The 22,476-nt window shown below is 36.4% G+C and overlaps 1 protein-coding gene across 4 annotated transcripts in view; it reads right to left on the reverse strand.

Annotated features, from left to right (window-relative positions):
- MON2 (MON2 homolog, regulator of endosome-to-Golgi trafficking) overlaps positions 1-22,476 on the reverse strand; it is a 78,482-nt gene that overhangs the window by 49,748 nt on the left and 6,258 nt on the right. For all 4 annotated transcript variants that reach the window (XM_044422877.1, XM_044422881.1, XM_044422878.1 and 1 more), the window contains exons 2-6: positions 14,825-14,888; positions 4,774-4,901; positions 3,871-4,002; positions 888-1,017; positions 423-520 (exon numbers count right to left, since the gene is read on the reverse strand). In XM_044422877.1, the coding sequence (XP_044278812.1) occupies positions 423-520; positions 888-1,017; positions 3,871-4,002; positions 4,774-4,901; positions 14,825-14,888 (552 nt within the window). The remainder of the gene's footprint in view (positions 1-422; positions 521-887; positions 1,018-3,870; positions 4,003-4,773; positions 4,902-14,824; positions 14,889-22,476) is intronic.

Genomic DNA, 22,476 nt, shown 5'->3' on the forward strand with positions numbered 1-22,476 from the left:
ATCTACTGATCTGTTTGTACTAAGTTCTGGTGATATGGAGAGCAGATGTTTTGCCTCTTTGCCTCTGAAAAGTAACAAAATGTCCTGCCTGTTTGCTGAACTAGACAAGTCTAGTTCTTTAGCTATTTTACTACCCTTTTATCTGTTCTACTGCATATGGGATTCTTTCCAATTTGTGCACATATTTCTTGAAATAGGGCACTTTAACCTGAAAACAATGAGGGCTAAAAGCTTCTAAAGTTGAGCAGCAGGTATATCCTGAATGTTAGATAGTCGCTCTGTGACATTAAGAATGATCTGTAAAGTACATCTTCAAAACATTGTGCAGCAAATTCTCTACCAACAGATATATGCACTGGAATATCTCTTGAGTTTTCACATAACCTGGTATATGCATACGGAAAAAAAATCAGTGTTGATACCTGAAAAAGCATGTAAGCATCTTTAGCACATGGTTTCAAGGTACTGACAGATCTTCTATTACTGTTTCCTTGAATTCCTATTGGTTGTTCAATAATATCTGCATAAAACACAGATCCAATTTAGGAACATCAAATGTCAGGATTGATAATCATGCATTTTCTCTTTCACGCTGCCTATGTTAGTAGAGGAACTAGAGTATTTAACAAATGTTGCAGGGCATGCCCTTCTTCTAAGAGGTTGCTCTACTTTGCTACTACCAAATAGGAAATTCCCCGTATTTAGATATGGCTATCAGTGAGTGCATTTTCCACCTAAACATGTTGTAAGGATCATGTTTATCAGTTAGTAAATAACTAACTCACTGGCCCAAAATTTCATAAGGAAGGCTCTTTACAAACAGAAATTTGTCACATGCACTAAATTGAAATTATCCTATTTTAATTACAATATAATCACATGCCCACCTTTATGGCGTTCATCCTCAGCAACCACTCTTTCGAAAACAACTGTGACAACTTGCCGTACTGTGGCCGCTGCAGTATTATTTGTAATATTATCTTTTGTGAAGTGTAGCCGAAAACAAAGGACAATTGCCTAAAAATTAAAATGTAAAAATTTATACAAGCCAAATACTTTTTAAGGTTATATATACTATGATAATACTGTCAATACATTCTCAACATATATAATCTTTCTACAGCTAAAAATGCAAAAATTAAAAAAACCTGTGGAAATTCTCATTGGTTTAAAATGTCAAATAAACTGAATTTAAATTTGAAGTGGAATAAACCACTCCTCCCCCAAACAGACCTAAATTTCATTAATCTTCCTTGACATCTTGAAGGCTGGAATACTGTAATGTACTGTAACGTAATGGCTCTTGGTGACAGTGGGAAATTTCAACTGGTGTAGAATGCGGTTGCCTGCTATCCAACTGCGGGTTAGGAAAATATCCCAAAGTTCCATAGTTTGAACTAGGGCTCCATCTGAACATACCTCAAGGAGATGTAGGCTCTGCTTATCTAAGTAACTGTCACCTCCCTTATGGCCCACCAAAAGCCTGTTCATATATGACAAAGAAGATGCACAAGTAAGTCACACAATCAGTTCCAACACTTACATGGCAAGTACAAAGATAAAGTTCCTTGTATCAGCCATGTACCAAGTCCAAACATCAAGAACACATACAGAGGAATCCCCATGGGCTACCTTACAAGTATGGAACTCTCATCCCTTGAAATGTTAACCAAAGTTGAGCACTTTCTAGAAGCAATCAACAAACTCCTTGGTTGGTGTATTTTTAATAAATGGGGCTAAATAGTTACAGGTAAGTTTACTCAGACTGGATTTCAACTGGATATTTTAATTTGGTTTTAATCAATATTCATTAAATTTATTGCCCATTTTTTCAGTATAAAATAATATAGAAGTGGGTACAAGCAGTAAAGCACAAACCAATCATACAGAATCAAATGCAGAGAGGTAACAGTTTATATCATTTGAAAAAAAAAAAAGTTCTGTCAAAAGCCTGAATGAACAGATACACTGGTGCTGAAAGTTTGTAAGACAACCAGAAGGTGAAGAAAAAAGTTCTGCAGCTGAGGTGCCTGTATGAAGAAAGCCCTCACTCTGGTGGCCACATATTGAACTCAAAAGAAAATGGCACTATCAAGAGGGTTTCCCCATTCAGTTTTATTATCTGGTCAGGTACATGAGAGAGAAGATTCTATCAGGCATCTGGGTTCTAAGCTACATAGGGCTTTATATGTCAGCACAAGCACCTTGAACTTGACTCATTAGCATAGTGGCAGGCAGTACCCCTCCTTTAGAACTGGTATGATATATTCCCAGTAGGTTGTACCACTCAGTACCCTTGCTTCAGCATTTTACAGTTTCAGGCCATTTTCATGGGCAGCACCATGTAATGTATAGTGCAATAGTCAAACCTTGTAGTAACCGATGAATGCACCACCATGACCAGCCTATCATTCTCCAGCAATGGTTGTAGCTAGCATATCAACTGAAGCTGGAAAATGGCACTCCTCACTGGGAAGACTACTTGTAACTTCATAGTCAACAATGGATCTATAAAAAGCCCCAAGCTATGAACCTGTTCCTTTATAGAGAATACATCCAGAACCCACAACTTCCCCGATTCTCAAAAAATGGAAACACCTGTCCATAGTGCATCCAGATCTTGGTTCAGAGCCTGTTAAACATCTCCTAACTCAAATGACAGAGAAACAAAGCTGGATATCATCATGCATTACTACAAAAGTCCTAAAGGCCACTCCTTGCAGCTTCATATAGGTATTTCATAGCATTAGGGAAATAATGGAACCCTGAAAGATCCCAAATTTAACTGCCATGGGCTTGAGGTACACTCACTCAATGGTATCCTCCAGATATGAAGCTGTAGGTAAGAAAAGAACTACTGTAATTCTGTGCCCCAAATTCCCAAGCTATAGAGTCAACCCAGAAGGATAGTGTAGTCACTGGTCTCAAAAGATTCTGGGAGATCAAGGAGAATCTCCCCATAAGACCCCTGTCCAATAAAGGTGATCTGTCAGGGCAAAGGCCCGGAATAATATTTTACTTGATAAAGACCAGGATTTGGGCAGCTTAAAAGTGAGAAAAATATAATCTTAATTAAAACTTAAGATGATTCAGAGAACTTGCTAGGAAAACCTCAGCTGAGACTAAAGTTGCTGCAATACCTTCTACTTATTTTATTTAGTTGTTAGTGTTATAATCTTGCCTTTTTCCTGAAAGGAACTCAGGGTAGTTTATACGGTTTATCCAGTCCATCTCTTCCTCTCTATTCCACCCTTGCAACAATCCTGTGAAGCTATTTTATCCTTATAACAACTTTGAAGCAGGTTTGACTAGAACTAAGTGACTGCTCCAAAGCTACCCAGTGAGCTTCATGGCCAAGTGAAGACTAGAGCCCGTATTTCCAAAGCTCCAGTTCAACGCTTTAACCACTAGCACACACTGGCTCTCAAAGATGCTCTCCTTTTGTTACCCAGAAGAAAAGGTAAGGTTTTTTTTGTAATTCAGAAGACAATTTAATATAGCAATGTCATATTCTAAAGGAAAATGTAGACATCCATCTAAGAGCATTAAATGTCTTTAAAGTGTTCTGACAGTCCAATTATTCAAATCAAAATTTGGGGTTTGTCAAATCCCAAAGGTCCCAACTAATCCTTGTTCTTAATATTGCTATGTAATGAATGGTGATTTCATTAAGGGAAGACATGGCTCACTCTGGGTAAAAACTGAGAACTGAAAATTATGCAAACAGTCCATCAGTGATGGCACAAAACAACAACACTAGAATGCAATTCTTCTGATTTCCTTTTCTTCTGTATAATGAAGAAAGGCCTGTGAAACGTAACAAATTGGTAATTTGTTAATACTGCAATCTGAATTTCACAGAATGCCTACCTTAGAAAGTGCTTCATCATGGACAACTGTATTAGTTGTTAACAATACAAGAACTGTCTGAAGAAGCTTGAGTTCTTCAAGGCTATTTTCCATCAGCTGCCAAAGCATATTAATAATATTTCCAGCTGCAACCTTGGAATAAATTATTTGAGATATGAAGTCAGATTTTTAGACATTGATGTAAAATGGCTAGAGGAGTAGATGTTTCTAATTCTAGCAGACTTAATATATTGTGAAAATGTTTTCAGTAAAAACTATTCATTTTTGCTTTTGCTTTTCTATTTCTAATCAGATATTTTAAGGCAATGCTAGTACTCATAGTACTAACTCATGTTAGTGATGTTAGAACTATGGGATACAAAACAATATACTTAATCTCTAGGGTAAAATACAATAAATTCCATGTGCCTTTTATAAGCAAAACACATACTGGTTCTTATATTTATATGGTTAAGGCTTAGCACTAGTTATTAAACTTCTATTTGCCCTGAGATCATTCAGGTTAGCATACATGGTTCCCTGTCCAAATCTTCTCTTCACCTCAAGCCTGTAAAGTAGAATACAGTAAGAGGTAAAATGGCTCAAGATCATTTCATGAACTCCATGGCTGAAGTCACCTGGTTGAGGTTGAGGTTGAGGTCTCTGGCTGATGTTCAGCACTGAATATATTACACTATTCTAGCTGTCAGAACACTAACTAGATTTAGTTCTGAAAATGAAGGGGAGATAAATGCTTGTGTGAGTACAGGATCAAGAGGGCATTGCCAATAACTTTACTGTGGTAGTGCTATATTTTATCAGGCCTCAGTTACTTATTAAGTGATTCTCCATTTTTTATTTATTGCTCAGCTATATCTAACACTAGGAATAACTTTCATTTACATTGGGTTACCCCAGACTTACCTCTGAAACAACTTCATGAGACATGAGCCTCTGTATAGCTGCCAGACACAGTTGAGTGATCTTTGGTTCCTTTGTTCCACAACCCATTAGAAAAGGCTGAACCACCTCTGAGCTGTTTTCTTTCAAGGCTTTGAAAAAGAGAAAAAAATACCTAAAATACCAGGAGTATTTGGATTGGACTACAGATAATAGTATCTATTGAAATTTAATGAAGTCATTACAATGTTAGTTTACAAACAGGGAGACTCTCCATCTTGAAACTTGTACTTGAAATTGGTATGAAGGGAAGAACTATTTTGGAGTAAGCAAGGGGAAAAAGAAGAAAACTTATTTCATCTTCCAGTTGGAGGGCACATTACTTTCCTCCCTTCATGCATTCTTCTTCCCAATCCTCCTTACCATCCCACTCAGATTGTTATGCACCAGTCATTCTGCTGCTCATCTTATATGCTCCAGAAGTACCTAAGTAGCAGAGATGGGAAAGACCTCTGCCTGAAACCTTTACAAGCCACACACACCAGTAGGGAGAGCCAGTACGTGGGTAGTCAGACCAATGGACTGATATGGTAGAAAATATGTTTAAATGTTTATGACACTCAAAGAAAAAAATCTGGAGATTACTGAAAAGAAGTCTGAGTCCCTTATGCCATCTTTCCATTGAAGATGAAATCTTACTGTACATGTCTCAATAAAAGCCCACACAAATATACTGCTTACACATTCATACTTAAGTTTGGTAATGTAGTCCAATTCTGCAAACAGCAAAATCATTCATATGCTAGGCTTTCAAAGCTATCAAAAGTGGTTTTATAGAAACTATAATTTATATGTTTAGATATGAAACTCTTATCTGGAATTATATCCATTAATAACAAACTCACAACTTAGTACTCTTGCAGATTTTGCAAATGATTTTAAACTAAACAGCTGCTTCATTGCTTACTAAAAAGCAATGTATGATAATTTTGTATTATAGTTAACAGGATTGACAATACCATTAATTAAATAAACTAATTAAAACAAACATATTAAATGCAAAAAAACATGATATTACATGCTAAATTTATACTAAATATCCAGAGAATCCTTTTAGGTAACACACATAAAGTATCCCTTTAATTAGACTTCTCATGGACTTCTGAAGCTGTTAAAGAAAAGGATTCAGAAATGTAGCTGTATAAAATGCATCTCTTTTCTCGGCTCTTTTATTCCTATGATAAAATTGGAGTGATTGTATAATAGTGAGACACAAATCTGTTTAAAGTTTCCCCTTCCAATTCCAAACCTAGTGAAGCAATTACAGTAATACCAATGCAGATTCATTACAACTAATAATGTCTTGAGAGTAAAAAGGCAATGACAATAACACTATACAGAGGTGCTTTCATAAGACTTGACTATCCAGGAAAGTGTAAATAGTGAAGGAACAGATATTAACTTAGAAATGTAAGATTGTATAAATAATTGATAAAAGAAGATTTTTATAGTGTGAATAAAATATCATGCTGCAACTAAAATGCAGCATTAATCAATCTTCAGGCATGATATAAACTGGCACATTCCCCTAAAGCCTAGTTATTCTGCCACAGCCATTCATGATAGACTGGGGTGAGTAAAGGCTGATTTCAAGATGCTGACCAAGATCAGTACCATAAATGAGGTTACCAGTCATAAAACTTGCCCACATTTATATGAAAAAGGTTGTAAGTATCTTTCAAAATGCTTAAACCTTTGTAGGCTACAACCCAGTTCTTCAAACAGATGAGATACTACATCTTTTCTTAGCGTGCTTGGGTGACATTACCTGTCATAGCTCTCCCACTTATGTCAGCATTCATGACAGCAATGAAACCAAAAGAAATAAAATAAAAACAGTATTAAAGTGAAAAAAATATAGGGCAATGACTATGATTCCAAAATATATTTTGTGCAATATGAATAGGTTTTAAATAAGAGTGATTTTTCAAAACAGAGTAATCCAAACATGGTAGATTAGCTGTAGTAGCATATTTTGCTGCACCAGTTCAACACAGCTACCTGTCTAACAGTAAGTCATTATAAACTTTTTACTAACAGCCCTATCACTTAATACTTACTAGTGGGATGTTACATATCAAGGATAATTACTTTACAACATAGATCCTATTCTATACTGGATAGATCCATTATTTCAGATAATAGACATGAGCAATGAGCAGTGATACAGGATGGTTAAGTTCTCTGCAGAAAAAAATTCAGTGTTTTTAGAAATGCAGTGACATATAAAATTAAATGGTGAATGACTAAAACAGTAGTAAACTGAAAGAATACTAGTGAACTCTAGTATGCACATACACTAGGAGAAATTTCCCATGTGTGATATTTTTAGGAAGCACATATATTTGTGTGTACAGGTGTTCAAACTTGCAAAGATAATAGTTTAGTCCAGTGATTCCCAACCTGGAGTACACATACCCTCAGGGGACATTTAGGGTTATGGGAAAAAAGTGAACAATGGTGAGAAAAGGCACATACGAGGGCGTTCAGTGTATTCTCAGTATCGGGTTGATTTGCTATTGATGTGGGTAATTTAATTATTTCATTAGCTAATGACACTATCTGAGGGTATACATGCAAAATTTCAAATAAGTGTGATCATTAGTTCCCTAGTGAAAGACAACCATAGTGACTGACACAACAATGCTGAAGAAAATCGAGCACCGCGCTGTGATTAAGTTCCTTACAAACCAAGGAAAAAGTGAAAAATCATTCACGAAGAGATGGTGGCAGTTTACCAGGACTCTGCATCTTCATTATCTACTGTTCAAAAGTGGTCAAGTGAATTTAAAAGGGGCAGAGAAAGCACTGAAGACAGGCCAGTTACTGCCACTACAAAAGAAAATGTGAAAAAAATTGAGAAACTTATATTGGAAGATGCCCGAATAAAAATCAAAATGTTAGCAGAGATGACAAACCTATCCGTTGGTACCATATTTACTATTTTTCATGACCATCTTAACCTTTCCAAGGTCTGTGCAAGATGGGTGCCACGAATCCTCATGGCACCTCAGAAACAAGTGCAAGTCGAGTGCTGTAGGGAGTTTTTAGAGCTCTGTGGTGAAGATCCGTTGAGTATTTTTGACCGGATTGTTACTGGAGATGAAACTTGGGTTCATCACTATGACCCTTAAAGTAAACAGGAGTCCATGCAGTGGCATAAAAAAGATGCTGATCCTCTGAAGAAATTCAAAGTCACTCCATCCGGAAAAATCATGGCCAGGGTTTTGGGACTCAAAGGGAATTTTATTGATTGAGTACACGAAAAAAGGTGAAACCATAAACACAGCATCTTATGCAACTACCCTGCATAATTTAAGAGAAGCAATTAAAGAAAAAAGGTGGGGAAAACTGACTGCAGGTGTGTTGCTTCTTCATGATAATGAGCCCATTCACATGGTGCGTGTTTTGAAGGCTGCTGAGCGAGACTGTGGTTTCTAAGAAATAAACCACCCATCCTATAGCCTGGACCTGGCCCCCAGTGACTACTACCTCTTCCTGAATTTAAACAAAGATCTTCGTGGAAAGTGATTTTCCGATAATAAAGAGCTCAATGTGGCAATTAACGCACATTTTTTAGACAAGGAGGAATGGTATTTTTTACAGGGAATTGAAAAGTTAATTTCTAGATGTAATAAGTGTATTGAAGTTATTGAGGATTACATTGAAAAATAAAAATTATTTCAATTTATTATTCCTTTTTCTTCATGCTGATACTGAGAATACATTGAACGCCCCTCATACATCAACAGTGTAAACACATGATACAAGTAAAAACCTGTGAAATTAATTGACTGTTACGATGAGTGGTAGAGTGGGTTTTCTCCATTATTCAACCTTGAGAAGAGCCCCATTTCCTAACTTTGTTCTTTTGATGAATGGCAGGGAGACATTCCCGAAACAATGTGTTGTGAACACACCACTACAGCGTACATGCTCAGTTTTCCATCTGCTTGGAGTCATTATTTAAAAAATGGTTAGTGTATTAAATCTTATCATCACTGTCAATAAGGACTAAAATAACCAACCAATTAATAAGTCATTTTAATTTAAAAATGCACTGTAGCTCTGTCTGAACATTTAGTTATGTACTAGTGCAATTGTTCTCAATATGAACCATATGGCCCCCCCCAGGGGCCATGCCGTATTTCTAGGGGGCTACAATAAGTTTCCGAGGAGTCACCAAAACTTAACTACCAGGTGTATTATCAGTTTTTTGTAATTTTCACATCTCATTCTCTGCTAATTTCTGCAGCAGAAATACAGTTGGCCCTCCATATTTGCAGGGGGTAGGTACACAGGACTCCTGTGAAAGTGAAAAAAACCGCAAATATCTCTAGTGTCCCCTCCTGACCTTAACTCTTAATACTGTTAACTGTATGTGTACCAGAAAGTTAATTACAATGATCATGTTTGCAATTTGAATAAACTTTAGCTTAAAACAAGACCGGAAGCGTAGCATGCTCTGGGAGAGCTCGTCATGCATTGTGTTGCAAGCCTTGTGCATGGCCGCATGCCTGGTCCCAAGTTTGGTACCCACCCCACCCTTGCTGGAGGATTGGTGCACTCTTCTGGACTGGCTGCAGCCAGGAAGGGGTGCATTCCCTGTATCAGCTGTCTGTGGAAGAGTAGCTGGTAGGCTGCAATAGGCCACAAGACTCTCCTCCTCGCAAAGAATACATTTAACTCTTGATGGGAATTTCACAAATAATCAAACCAGCAAAAGTTAAACATATGAAAGTTGAGATTTGACAGTACTGAAAATTACTATAGATAACAAGAAATACTTTAATGAAAAGGCAGTTTGTACTGAATGAAAAGTTGTATTAATTAGGAACCTGTTTAGATTAATCAACAATGAAAATGGTAGGGTATGTTTGTTCCAATTAACAGCAACTATGAAGAGGGCTGCAGAAGTAAATGAAATCAGAAGAGGGACCTAAGCAAAACAAGGTTAAGGAACGCTGCACTAGAGGAAGCGATCCCACTCCAAAATTCTTTATAGTAAATACTAATGACACTAATTCCGAACTTCTGTCCTAGAGTTATATGTCACCATGACATACTTTGTTTGTTTTTCCTTCCCACTAGAAATCATTCACCAGCATTATTCATGTGTTGCAACATATTTGATAGAACTCATAACATCTTAAGTAAGACTGGCATTGCATGGCAGAAACTGTGCTCAACTAAATGGAGGCATGAAGAAATTGCTTCACAAAGATTTCTACAACCTAGCTAATTCTCCCTGATTATGTGAGACAATAATATCCTTACTTAACGTTTATATTAATATTTCTGTTTCAACATTATACTTACAATATTTCCATCTAATCTGCAGTTTATTAAATATTAATGCATGTATTATTTTGGCATTCTATGTATATAATGTATATGTAAAGTCAACAGTTAGATGCTTTCCACTCATAATGACCTGCAAAAGATCTGTAAGTTTGATAGGTCACAATGGTATTTAACTTAAATACTGTTCTAAGCACATTTATCTGGAAGTGGGAACTACAGGAATCAATGTGGATTTTTAAACTAAATTTAGGATAAAGAGAGCAAACCTGTTATGTACATACAACCTAGATTCATAATATTCCAACAATAGATAGAATTCAAAGTGCTACTTAAAATGTAGCCAAAAGTTTAGCAGAACTAGGTGAATTCTTTTTTTAAAATGCAGATCCTTTCACACTACCACAGAATATGTACAAATATCCCCTTTGTTTCAAAAGTAGTTATCTGCTTAGCAAGGGGAACTTCAGTTCAAGAAATATAATCATAAATTTCCTTAGGATGCATGAAAAAACTACACTATTACTTGGTTCTCAACCAATTTTGTGTCCTTTTTGTTATCACAAATATTCAACTTAACAGCATCAGAGATATGTAGCACAATTTACATTCTCTTAATCTCTGTATGGAATTATGAGTCTTCAGACGGTTTCTTCTGTATCAATTTCATATTCTGTCAATATTCCACAACAGCTACTAATCCTCAAGATCAGCTTCTCACATATTAACACATTATAAACTCACTGTATGATTACCTCATTTATGTACTCACAGGTAGTTCTTCTGATCTATTTTGCTTCAGAGATGGAATAACACAAAATACCCATAGTTCATAGTAAGCATACAGTATCTCTTTAAATTACTGCAACTTTGTGTCATAAATAAATGACTGTGTTTAACTCCAATAGACACTATCATCTTTCCACTTGTCTTCACTTTTAGTTGGCTAAAAGCGTACAACTACTTTTTACATCCACAGAAATTTGGAATATTTCAGTACCCTATACCAGTTAAATTGTACCTAACGGTAAATAAAGTTGTACTGAATTAGAAACTATATTGTTCCAATATAAAATAAAAAAGGCTCCCGTTTGTATAAATAAATTATTTACTGATCAGCTCTCTCAGACACTAATATTTGTTCATTTTATAACCAAATCCCCATACACTAATCATCAATTTTTGGAGGATTAACTCTCTTCCACTGGTAAGTGAATACTCAATTCCAAATAATACTTTTCTAAGGATAGGCATATATCTGAAATAGAACTGTCTGAAATAGTAAAACATCTAAGCATCAGTGTAGATTCCAATCAAAATAAACATTGTAAAATATGTTAAAAATTAAGTAAGGATATTCCTAGAATTGAAGACTGAATTTGGGAAGTTGAACCATCTTCTATTCTAGAATGTTAGATCCATTCTGTAACTAATATATCAAAACATCAGTAATGTTCCATTACTAATACATGCCCAAGAAATTTTAATGGGAAGTGGGTGTGGAAATATTTGAGGGAAATGATTCCTGCTATTCCACCTACCATTTTACTTCTACTTCTTAATAACAACAATACCTCATGACTTGAAGGTTTTAATATGGCAACAGCTGTTTAGAAAATGCAGTCTAGAATGGCAATATCATGTTAACTCTATTTCCACCCTAACAACAGCAGCTTCCCATTGCTATACTCATTTGTACTTTTTGTTATTAGTATTTCAGCCTTGCTGCGGCTAGAAAGAAATAACCTGCAGGAAAGTTTCTACTGAACCCACCACTGTAATTCTTTCTGCTATTTTCTCTAGTTCCATAGTTTAATAAATCCGGGTTGGAGGGTGGGAAAACTGTCTTGACACATTGTTTCTCCCAAACTGATATAGAAAGGTGGACCATCAAGAAATTTCAGTTTGTGTAGAAAAAGGGCAGGTGGTTAATTATTAGGACTGGGTGTATGGAATGATTTTTCCTGATCTTGAAACAGTTTCACTGAGCCGTAGTCTATTTCCTATGCTGGTCTTAACTTTTTCCACAGGGTGGCACCACCACCAAGGAGGTGTGCCATTGAGGTATTAGCTGGTGACATTCTGATAGTCTGGAAAAGGCCAGCCAGGCAATCTCCAGTTCTCTTAGAAGTCAGTTTGGTATATGTACGGGAAGCTGGTCTGCTACTCAACCTGGTCCTAAGTTGTTTAAGACTTTGTATCACAGTAGTATAGCCTTGAACACGATTTGGTAGTTAATATTCAGACAGTGCAGTTCATATAATCTGGGAATTGGGGAAGAAAAAAACAAACCAAGGGGGGGGTGTGGGGGGGGGGGGGGGGGGGGGGGACCCTAGGAAAGTTACAGGGGCCACAGCCTACAATGCATATTGTAAGGTGCATTGTAAGGTACAATGCATAGGCCTCTTTGCAATCGAAACTTGCATAGGATTGCAGTTTTATATAATACATCTGTCAGCATATTAGGTCAGGCAATTTAGAGCAGCTTATTGGTCTGGTTCAAATCTAATGCCTATTCATGGGCTTCAAAGGATGAAGCAACTGTACTGCTTCCCATGAGCTTGTCAATTCCACTTTCATATACAACCCAGGAATTCCCCATTGCTGAAATGTGAAAACTTAGAACTCTGGGTTGTTGAGGGACAAAAATTTTAATCTGCCAACAAAAAATGAGTTTAAACCAAGGGTTCTTTATAAAAGTTAATCCAAAGTGGAAATGGACAGGGGGCAGTTAACAATATAAACTACAACAATAAAAAGTGACAATAAAAACACAGAAACTACAACAATAAAAGGCACAAAAAACCCCTCACAGTAACTTCAATGTATTTAAACAACAGCAAAGGTACAGTACCATTAAAATAAATAAATACTATATAAAATCATTTAAAATTATGACAGCAATTAAAATATTGGGTGAATATATAACTTTTCCTGCCCTTGTTTATAAAAGACCATGAACCACTTGGAAGAACTCAAAAGAACGGCTTTGAGAGGATGCAATACTGGCATAAAAGAATAACTTATTTGCTGCCCTTACCACCATGGCATAGACTCCATAATGAACTCCCAGCTGTGTCTAGTCAGATTCATTACAAGTTTTTCTCCACCTGCACTCTAATTATCTTCCCTCCTGGTTCATCCTCCTCAGGTCTGGTGTATAACAAGGAGCTGTCCAGGTTCCACACAAGTGAAGAGGGTGTTTGCGTGTTACTGTGTCAACTGCCCGGCCCATCTCTGATCTGAGCTTTGACAAGAGTGCCAGCCCTATCAACCAGAAACACTCCAGAGCTCCCCAGAGCCCTCTGGAAACTATGCAGATCAATTAGTTTCTGGGGCAGACCATCCTAATAGGTCCCCCACCCTTGTGGAGAAAAGGGGCCAAAAGCCTAAACCTCAGAAGGAAGTGATCCGACCATGACAAAGGATTTAACATTAATCCTTTTACTTCCAGATCACAATTTCCCTGTCTAGTAAAAAAAGAAGTGCGATTTCTTGCATGTGTTGGGACAAAGATGTGCTGAGACAGCCCCATGGTTATCATGATGGCCATGATGTCCTTAGCTGTCTTGGACCAAGCAGCCTTGTCATGGATGTTGAGGACCTACAGAACCATCTTTCTGAGGGTTCTCAACACCAGATCTGAGATCACCTCTGTCAGCTCAGACAGGAAGTGTGATGGGTAGCAGGGTGGGTGGTACACAAGCAGAATCTCTAATTTGCCTCCAGAACTCAACAACAGCTATAAATATTCAAGATCTGCCCTCAAACAGGTAGCCTAGAGGGGTAGGTAGTATTTTTATAAACCACGGCCACCCGCCGATCCTCAAGGCAATGTTGGTGTTGACCTGAGTGCCTGGAGGGCACCTGGGAGAGGGCAACCCTACTCACCCAGGTCTTGATAATACAGGCCAGGTTGGCCCCCTCATCCATAATCAAATAAATTATTTTGGAATAACCTGGCATTCAACAACAGCAGCATCACCAGGCCCAAGGGTAGCCTGGCAAGGCTGCCAGAAATTATCCAGTTTGGAGAGCAACCAGAATAGAGGTTAACAGTCAAATAACAACCCCCCTTCTCCTTTTCTGTTACTCTCCCAGCAGCATAATGCCATAGTTAGGCATTATGTGTTAACTGGACCACTGAGCATTGATCTTCACCAGATGGAGGCAAGATACCAAGGCACCAAAGTTTACAATCTGAATCTTCCACAATTTTCCACTCTTTCATGTTCAAAGATTTGTGACCACTCCTCATTCATCCATTTCAAAATTAAACAAACAAAATAACCCCTATTTAACAATTGGAACATAGAGCTTTGTGTAGTCAGACAATAAAAGCTTAGTTGACATCTCTTTGGAAAACCTGGCATCCCGAAAAACAGAAGCAGCTGTTTACAATGTTAATTTCCCTGACCAAAGGATGCTCCAAACAGTCCCAAAGATTTAGTAACTATATACATTCAGCCTTGAGGCACTGTGCTTGCTTTGTATCAAGGTAGAAAATGCATATCCTTCCACTGGCTTTGGATAGAAATCACACTTCTGCATCATCATTCAACTTCAATTAAATTAAAAGGTTGAAACATACTTATTATTAATTCCATGTTCTAAAAGCTAGAAACATAGGCAATATCAAGCCACTAACAAAAAGATTTAAATAGTCTTAAAAGAAAATAAGCTTTCTGGTTTTGTTCTTTTTGCAAATAATTACCTGCCAAGACGTCAGTGTTTCGTGCAGCTATCGTTTTTACTTTTATTATTCCTGACTCAGCAGCCTGAAAAGAAGAGATAATAATGAGGCCAAGAAGCTACTTCTCAAGTTAAACAGTATGAAAGCAATTCTTTATTAAAATTAAATAAATTTAAAGGTTATTAAATGTTTACAACTTCAAAGTTGTAAAAATCTTATTCTGTCTACTGATGCAGAAATTACTTCCCATAAAATGTACTCAACTGCTGTAGGTTTAGATCATAGCCATGAGCTAAAGGTTGAGCCTGGGTACGAATTTCTCACTAATCAATGAGTAACCCATCAATTTCTACTTCAACAGAATGTTTTGAGAGGCTGGCAGAAAATTACCATATTGCATGTTTCAATATAACACATGCAGAGGCATATATTATTGTAAACTGCCCAGACAGCTTTGGTCATGGGGCAGTATAGAAATGGAGATGATGATGATGCATGCACAGTTTCTAACAATATAAACATAACCCCTTTTTCAAAGCTCACGTAAGTTTAACGCACACAACAATATAACATCTTATGTTAAGAAACACTGATAATAAGCCATGTTGGGCAGGTTGCTTGTCCACTACTCCAACAGTGTGCTGTGGCTTGTTTCTCCCTCAATTGTTCTCAGTCCTCATACCACTGCTGGCACCAACCTCAGGGGCATTTGCTTCAGAAATCCTTGTTTCTTCTACCTCACATCAGTGCCTTTTCTGCATTTGTTCTACTGGGGTTCCCAGGCCAGGAGAGAAACTCCCCACCTCCACATCAGTGTGCCAAAGAGAATGAACACAAGCACTCAGTTGAAAACTGTTCAAAATATTATTTTGGGGATCATGTGCAAAATGCACAGGACCAATACCTCCTATCTGCTATTGAGACTACAAGCATAGCTGCATTCCATTCTTGTTTGTTTATTTTATTTATTTAAAACTTTTGTATGCCATCTCTTATGCCTTGGCATCTCGGGACGGCTAACAATCCATTAATTGTTAATAACATTCTCCACTTCAACATTTTCAGAGTAAAACTTACTTTCACTTCTGCATCTGATCATAAAAAGGAAATTTTCTCAGCCCTCACTGTTCATTGTGTTTAGACCTTGCCTTTTTTCCTAACAAGGATCTCAAGGTGACATACATAATTCTCCTCCTCCTCCCAATCTTATCCTCACAATAACCACCTAGTGAGGTAGACTGGGCTGCAAGTCTGTGAATGCCTCAAAATCATCCAAGGAGCTCCATGTTGTATTTTAATTTAATATTTATATTTTTAATTTATATTATAATTATTTTAACTTGATGATGTGAGCCGCCCCGAGGCTTTGGCGAATGGGGCGGCATAAAAATGTTTTAATAAAAAAATAATAAATAAAATGGCTGGAGGGGGGGACTAGCCGCACATCATCTGAGTCCCATTAACCACTTAATGGGTGGTTAATTAACCACTAAACCACACTGGCTTTCTTATGAGTGCAACAATACATGCACTACTTCTGCAGAATCTTGCAAATATACACGAAACCATGTCTGCTATTTAGCCAAACTTACTGATACCCTCTTATCAACGTCCTTGACCTGTTTTCCCACATTCTAATCGGGTAATAACACCTACTCCAAAGCACCTTTGCTACAGCTGCCGGTTAATTTCAGCTCTCTCTCATATTTCATGCTTGTGTAGAGATATAAGACTTCCAGACATTTTCAAGCCATAGTTAGAAAACTATGTTTTATTCTATATTTTGGGGGGAAAACCTAAGTTTGCAGAAAAATTGAAAAAAAAAGTAAATAGTGTTATTTTTAGGTGCTCTTTACAGACCTAAAGTCATTTAGGATTGTCTTTAGGATAGCCTTTTCCAACCTAGTACTCTGCAGATATTTTATACTTCAATTCCATTAGCCTCAGCCAATGTGAACAATAATCAGGAATTCTGGGCACTGGAGTCCAAAACATTTGGAGTTCACCAAATTGGAGACAGTTCCTTTAGGAACATAATGCAGTCTTTACATTCATAAAATGTATTATGTATAACTTGGTTTGCTCATAAATGTTTGAGTTAGATTTGAGTAACTTGATTCCTGAGTTTTCAAGGGATATTGACAGATGAAAATTATTATTATTAATACTAATGTAATTCAAACATTTGTATATTACCCATGGCAGAAGCTCTTTGGGTGGTTCACAGAGAGAGGGTATTTAAGTCATCCATCCTGATTTCAACCAGGCCTGATCCTGCTTAGATTTCAAGATTAGGCAGGATCAAGCACTTCAGGCTACATAGTTATATAAAGTATCTATAAATTTAAGTCTAAAACATTTGAATGTAATACTTTGAATTATTTATGTTTTGTGTTTTACTTATATCTGCCAAATATTTATAACGAATATTATTTTGTTTCACAAGTTTTATGGGGTTTTACTCCACCATGATATCCTTGAAAGGAAGCAACTTCTAATACAGGAGCGTTGATTTGGATTCCATGATCTTTCCTTATACCATTTGTTGAATTGTACTATACTCTGGTCTTTTCCATTAAGATTAGAGTCCTCTCCCTGATAGGTTTTAGCATTTTCAGTTTTGCACTGGGCTCTTGTCATACCAAAATTGACAATGTATCCTCTATCAGATACGGCAGCTAGAGAGCCACAGTGTATATTTTCACTTCAATTGCAGTTTTACCTATTTTCACATGCAAATTTAACTTTATGGGGAAATCCAGATTCAAAAATTGGCATGAAAATTTTTGTTTGGCAGACTTTTGTATTGCACAATAAAAAATAAATAAAACATCATTACACTGAAAAACTTGTAAAAGTATATTTGGTGCATAGCCCCTTACACGTTTAGATAGAAGAAAAGTTATACAACTTGCAACCCTCCCTTGTCATCCATGCAGGGAAATGGTGGGAGCTGTAGAACTTTCTCCTGTCTAAACATTCATAGGATTGCATTGTACCTAAACCAAGATACATGCAACACATTCTAGATTCCTAGTTAATGTCTGACCAGAGCAAACATCAACAGCTAGTCCCTGAAACATCTGAAGCATCCTAGAAGCCAGAGGAAGCAGGACTAAGTGAAGGCAAAGGAAGTCTGCTGTACAGCACATATTTACTTGTAAGGAAATTCAGGGAAATTCAAAAACATGTTCCTTTGTGGGAAAGAGCTTAAGGAAATATGATCTGAAGGAAAAGCTTTTGAGATTTTATTTAGATGGGAAAGAAAGAAAAACAACCATACATAATTTAGGAACCCCTTAATCATTGTTTAAATTTTATTCACATTTGTAAATTACTTCTGCTAACAAACATCTTTTTTGTTGTTCCTTCTTAAAAGTGGTCTCTAGTGGTAGTATCAATCCCATGCATATGCCATAGCAACCAGACTAATACAGTTTACTCTAGTGGCAGCTGTTAAAACATGTCATAATTGAGGCAAATTCCCTAATAAGAATGTTATTAAAACAGCGGCAGTGAATTCTAACTTTTGAAGTTATTTAAATAATAGTATTAATAATAAAAAGAAACACAGGATAACCCAAAGCTGTTCCATTGCATCTGGTAAAAGTGATGGGATAACCTACAATGTTTTTCTTCACATCCTGGTTTTAGATTAGTATATTCATTGAGTGCTACTACATCTAACCAGAACAAATGTGGAAACACAGGACAGAACAAAACCAAAACTGTCAAGAATGCACATTTCTTCTATATTATGATATGGTGATTCTACATGTTAGAAAATTGAGCATACTTTTCAGCATCCCTAAATGTCTATCAGTAAAAGATACATGAGATCTAGACTTTATATGAAGAGAGGCAGAATCTTACAAAGAGGATTAAAAGAGCAAATTTTCCCAATGACTTCAATATTTCCAGACATTTTGCATCTATAGTCTTATTTTAAAGGTGCTGTTATTGCACAGTTCTTATCAATTTTTTTGCATGGGAATATAGGCTGGGAAGAAGATATAACGTTATGTCTTAAGTTCAAAGAAAACATTTCATAGTTTAAAATTGTTCAATTTTCCATTTTTTTGGGGGAAAGAACCAAAAACAGTTCTTGGAAGAACAAGAAACAAAACAATCCTTCACTTATTTCTGAATTTTTCCAGGTTTTCTTTCTGGATCTTTATATTTCTATGCTTTTTGCTTTTCTCCATTGAAGGTTGAAGATAGCAGCAAGTAAGCAGGATTTTAAAACAATAGTACATTTCAAGGCAGACCAGGGCCTCAGTGGGTAAATATATGCAGATTTTGTGAGAGAGCTCTCAGACTATAGGGTGGCATACAAGTGTCATACATAAATGATTTTCAAGGAAAATCCACTAAATGTAGTAACTATTCTACTTTAGCATAGCAATTACTGAGCTAAAAGTGGAGCAGTTACTGTGCATTAGCAGATTTGTAGAAATTTCCCTGAAAGCTTAAACAAACAGTTTAATTTGTGTATCTCTCTCTAAAGGTTTAAAAAGTGCAATAAGCACTACTTTCTCTGAAGATGAAGAAATACCATTACATTCGTGCATCTTTCCAAACACAGGAGAAAAATTGTCTAGGGAGAAAACAAACTGGAGTAAAAAATTAACTAGTATCATTTCAAGTTGGAATAGAGAGAGGATACCATTAGTGAGAATGTGAGGAATGACTAGCAGGCTTTTTCACTACTCTTGCCAGGAGACTCTCTTGTCATTTAAACAACCCATACTAAAGTGACACTGTCATGTTTGGACAACACAAAAAGACAACCATTGAATAAGAAAATAAGAAGGGTGGCTACAAGGAGAAGGGCCTTTTCAGCAAAGGTACCCAGACTTTAGAACCAGCTCCCCAGCACAGTTTGCCTGGTGCCCTCTTTGTACTCTTTCCAGTGTCAGGCAAAGATCTTTTTATTTTCCTGTTATTTTAATGATTAGAATGATTTTAATGGTTTTAAAACCTTATAATTGGTTATAATATGCTGTTGCGGCCATTATATTGTTCTTGGTTAAATTATGGGTCTGTGAAGTTTTACAATCGTGTGGCTTGTTTGTTGGGTTGTTATATGTTTTTTTATTATTATTTTATGAGCAGGAGCTTGTTTGAAATGGAAAAGCCACACCTGATCTGAATGTCTCATTAAGCCACACTGCAACCACCCATTCTGACAACCCACCACAACTTAATGTGATGAGCAAAAAGAAAATTGCAGGATCTGAGAAGGGAATAGTGTATATGTACAATTCAGTTTACAGTCTAGATCGCTTACAACCCCCAGCTGCCAGCTTGAAAAATCATGCATTTCCTGTCAAATGAACCTAATACACAACTTTCTTGCTTAACCAGCAGAAACCCATTGGGGTAGTTAAAAAAATGCTAAAATATTCCTGTGTCAGCTAAAAAAAATAACAGAAATGTCACAATGTTCTAATTTCAGTGTTCCTCTCTCAAATAAAAGCTAAGCATTAAAAAAGACTAGGGCTACAAGATTTCCAGCATATATCTCATCTCAAGAAACAATACAGGAAGAACTATGCAGGATCAGACCAAATACCTAACTAGTCAAAAATTCTGTTCACACAGTGGCCATCTAGATATCCAAGAGAAGCCTACAAACAAGATATGAGCACATACCTGCTTGTACTCTCAGCAATACGCATCCTGTCCCTGACCCATTACTGGATGTAACATACAGCCAACATTAGTAGTAGCCACTGATAGCTTATCCTCCATGAATCTAATCCCTTCTCAGAGACATCCAATGCAGTGGTAGTTGTCACTATATCTTATAACTGAAAAAAACTGAACTAAATCAAATAAATAAACAAACACCTCCTATAATCTTTCATAAATCTCTCACCTTTCAGTTTCATGGGAGAACACCAAAGTTTAATATTAAAAAACTCCTACTGATGTAAAAAAAGGACTAGCTTCCACGTAATTCTGTATAGAATTTGAAATCTATTTAAAAAAACACGTTCATTTAGTGGGGATGTTTATTTATCCCACAGCAAGTTTGCATGGGTCCTGGAGTAATAAACAGCCCAACCAATATGGTGTTGCTGGCATTTTTTGATAACGGATTTTTTTTTATCCCAATACTTCAACACTGGCTAGGACACAAAAGCATCTAATGGCAGAAAACAACAGATTCATGGTATATTTTTAAATCATCCCAGCTGCTGTTTATGTATAGAAAGAAAACTGTAAATTATAATTTACTATATAGCGCACCATGTCTCAATGAAAAGTCAACCTCAAAGATCTGTGTCAAGGTGAGTAAATTTATTCTGTGGGTTAATTGATTTCATTCACCAAAACAGTAGCAGTAGTAGTATATAAATAAAGCAACCTTAGGTACAATTAAATTGAGATACCCATATGGTTCTGAACCAGGAGGATTTATAGGAATGGAATCTTATGTAAAACATATAAGTTAGCAATTCAAATGTCTTTGGCCTCCAGACACTGTCTAGGCTACAAGATCATTCCCTCCATTACCCTGTACATGTTTGCAATACAACATGATAAACGTTCATATACATTTAAAAATCACATTTCCATATACTTAAAACTGTCTTCATCCATGTGTATCACCATGAAAGCCATATTAATAGACAAGACTAGCATAATAAATAATATATTCACATATCTTCTATTTCAAGACATTCTGTAAGTGGCTATTACATAATACATATACAATTTCAAAAACATGCAACTTTAAAATTATCACATGCACAGGCAGAAATATTAATATAGTGCCTTGATATGAATGCCAGAGAGCTACATGTACTGTTCATTTAGTTTAATTATATTCTTAACACCATTTGCTAGTGCAACTAAATTTTCCACTTAACACATTTGTGTTCTGCTATAATTATAAATGATAGGCTAATTAGTTTTCCAATATACTGCTACTACTACATTCTTTGTATTAATTATGTGTCACAATCATAGCCGTCAACTACCTTAAACATAAACCGCATCCTGGCCTTTCAATAACTTACTTTGTTTCTGCCAATAGTGTCCAAGTCAGTGAAAAAGAAATAAACTTGCCAGTGTTTCAGAAATGCTAAGTCACACATATGATTGCCCCTTATACATTGTCCCTTGTAGTGTTTGAATCTTCAGAAAATGTAGCTCTTTAGGATACAATCCTCCCTTGTTTAGACCACAAAAAAAGAAAAGGAAAAAAAAAAAGAGTTCTACAACTTTGAGCATTGCTGGCTGAGGCATGTTAGGAAATAACTGACATTTTCTGTCCAACCATAAATAGAATTGTACCCTTAATGATTTATTGATCTGGATAGTTAAAGCACAATCAACCAAAATATATTTTAATAATTAAAAATGACATGTTTGTGCATCAGGCTCTGTGCACTTGACCATGTGATTCTTAAATATAAGCACCTGATAATGAATAAGACAATGGAGGATTTTTAAGATATGAGATGCTCAAGGTAGAAATGAGTAAAGCTGGTCCAGAATTTCATTGAGGTGACAGCTTTAAAGGAATTTCTTTTTTCAGTGTTGTAAAGAGAATTATACAACAGACTGAATATGGGAGATGAATAAGGGAGATACACAAGGTTTAGGTAAGTGACTGGTGACACTGATTATGGATATGGAGCAGTGAGTTTGGTTTTTTAAAA

This window comes from Varanus komodoensis, unplaced genomic scaffold (genome assembly GCF_004798865.1).
Source record: "Varanus komodoensis strain SLA01 unplaced genomic scaffold, ASM479886v1 scaffold13_1, whole genome shotgun sequence".
Taxonomy (NCBI): Eukaryota; Metazoa; Chordata; class Lepidosauria; order Squamata; family Varanidae; genus Varanus; species Varanus komodoensis.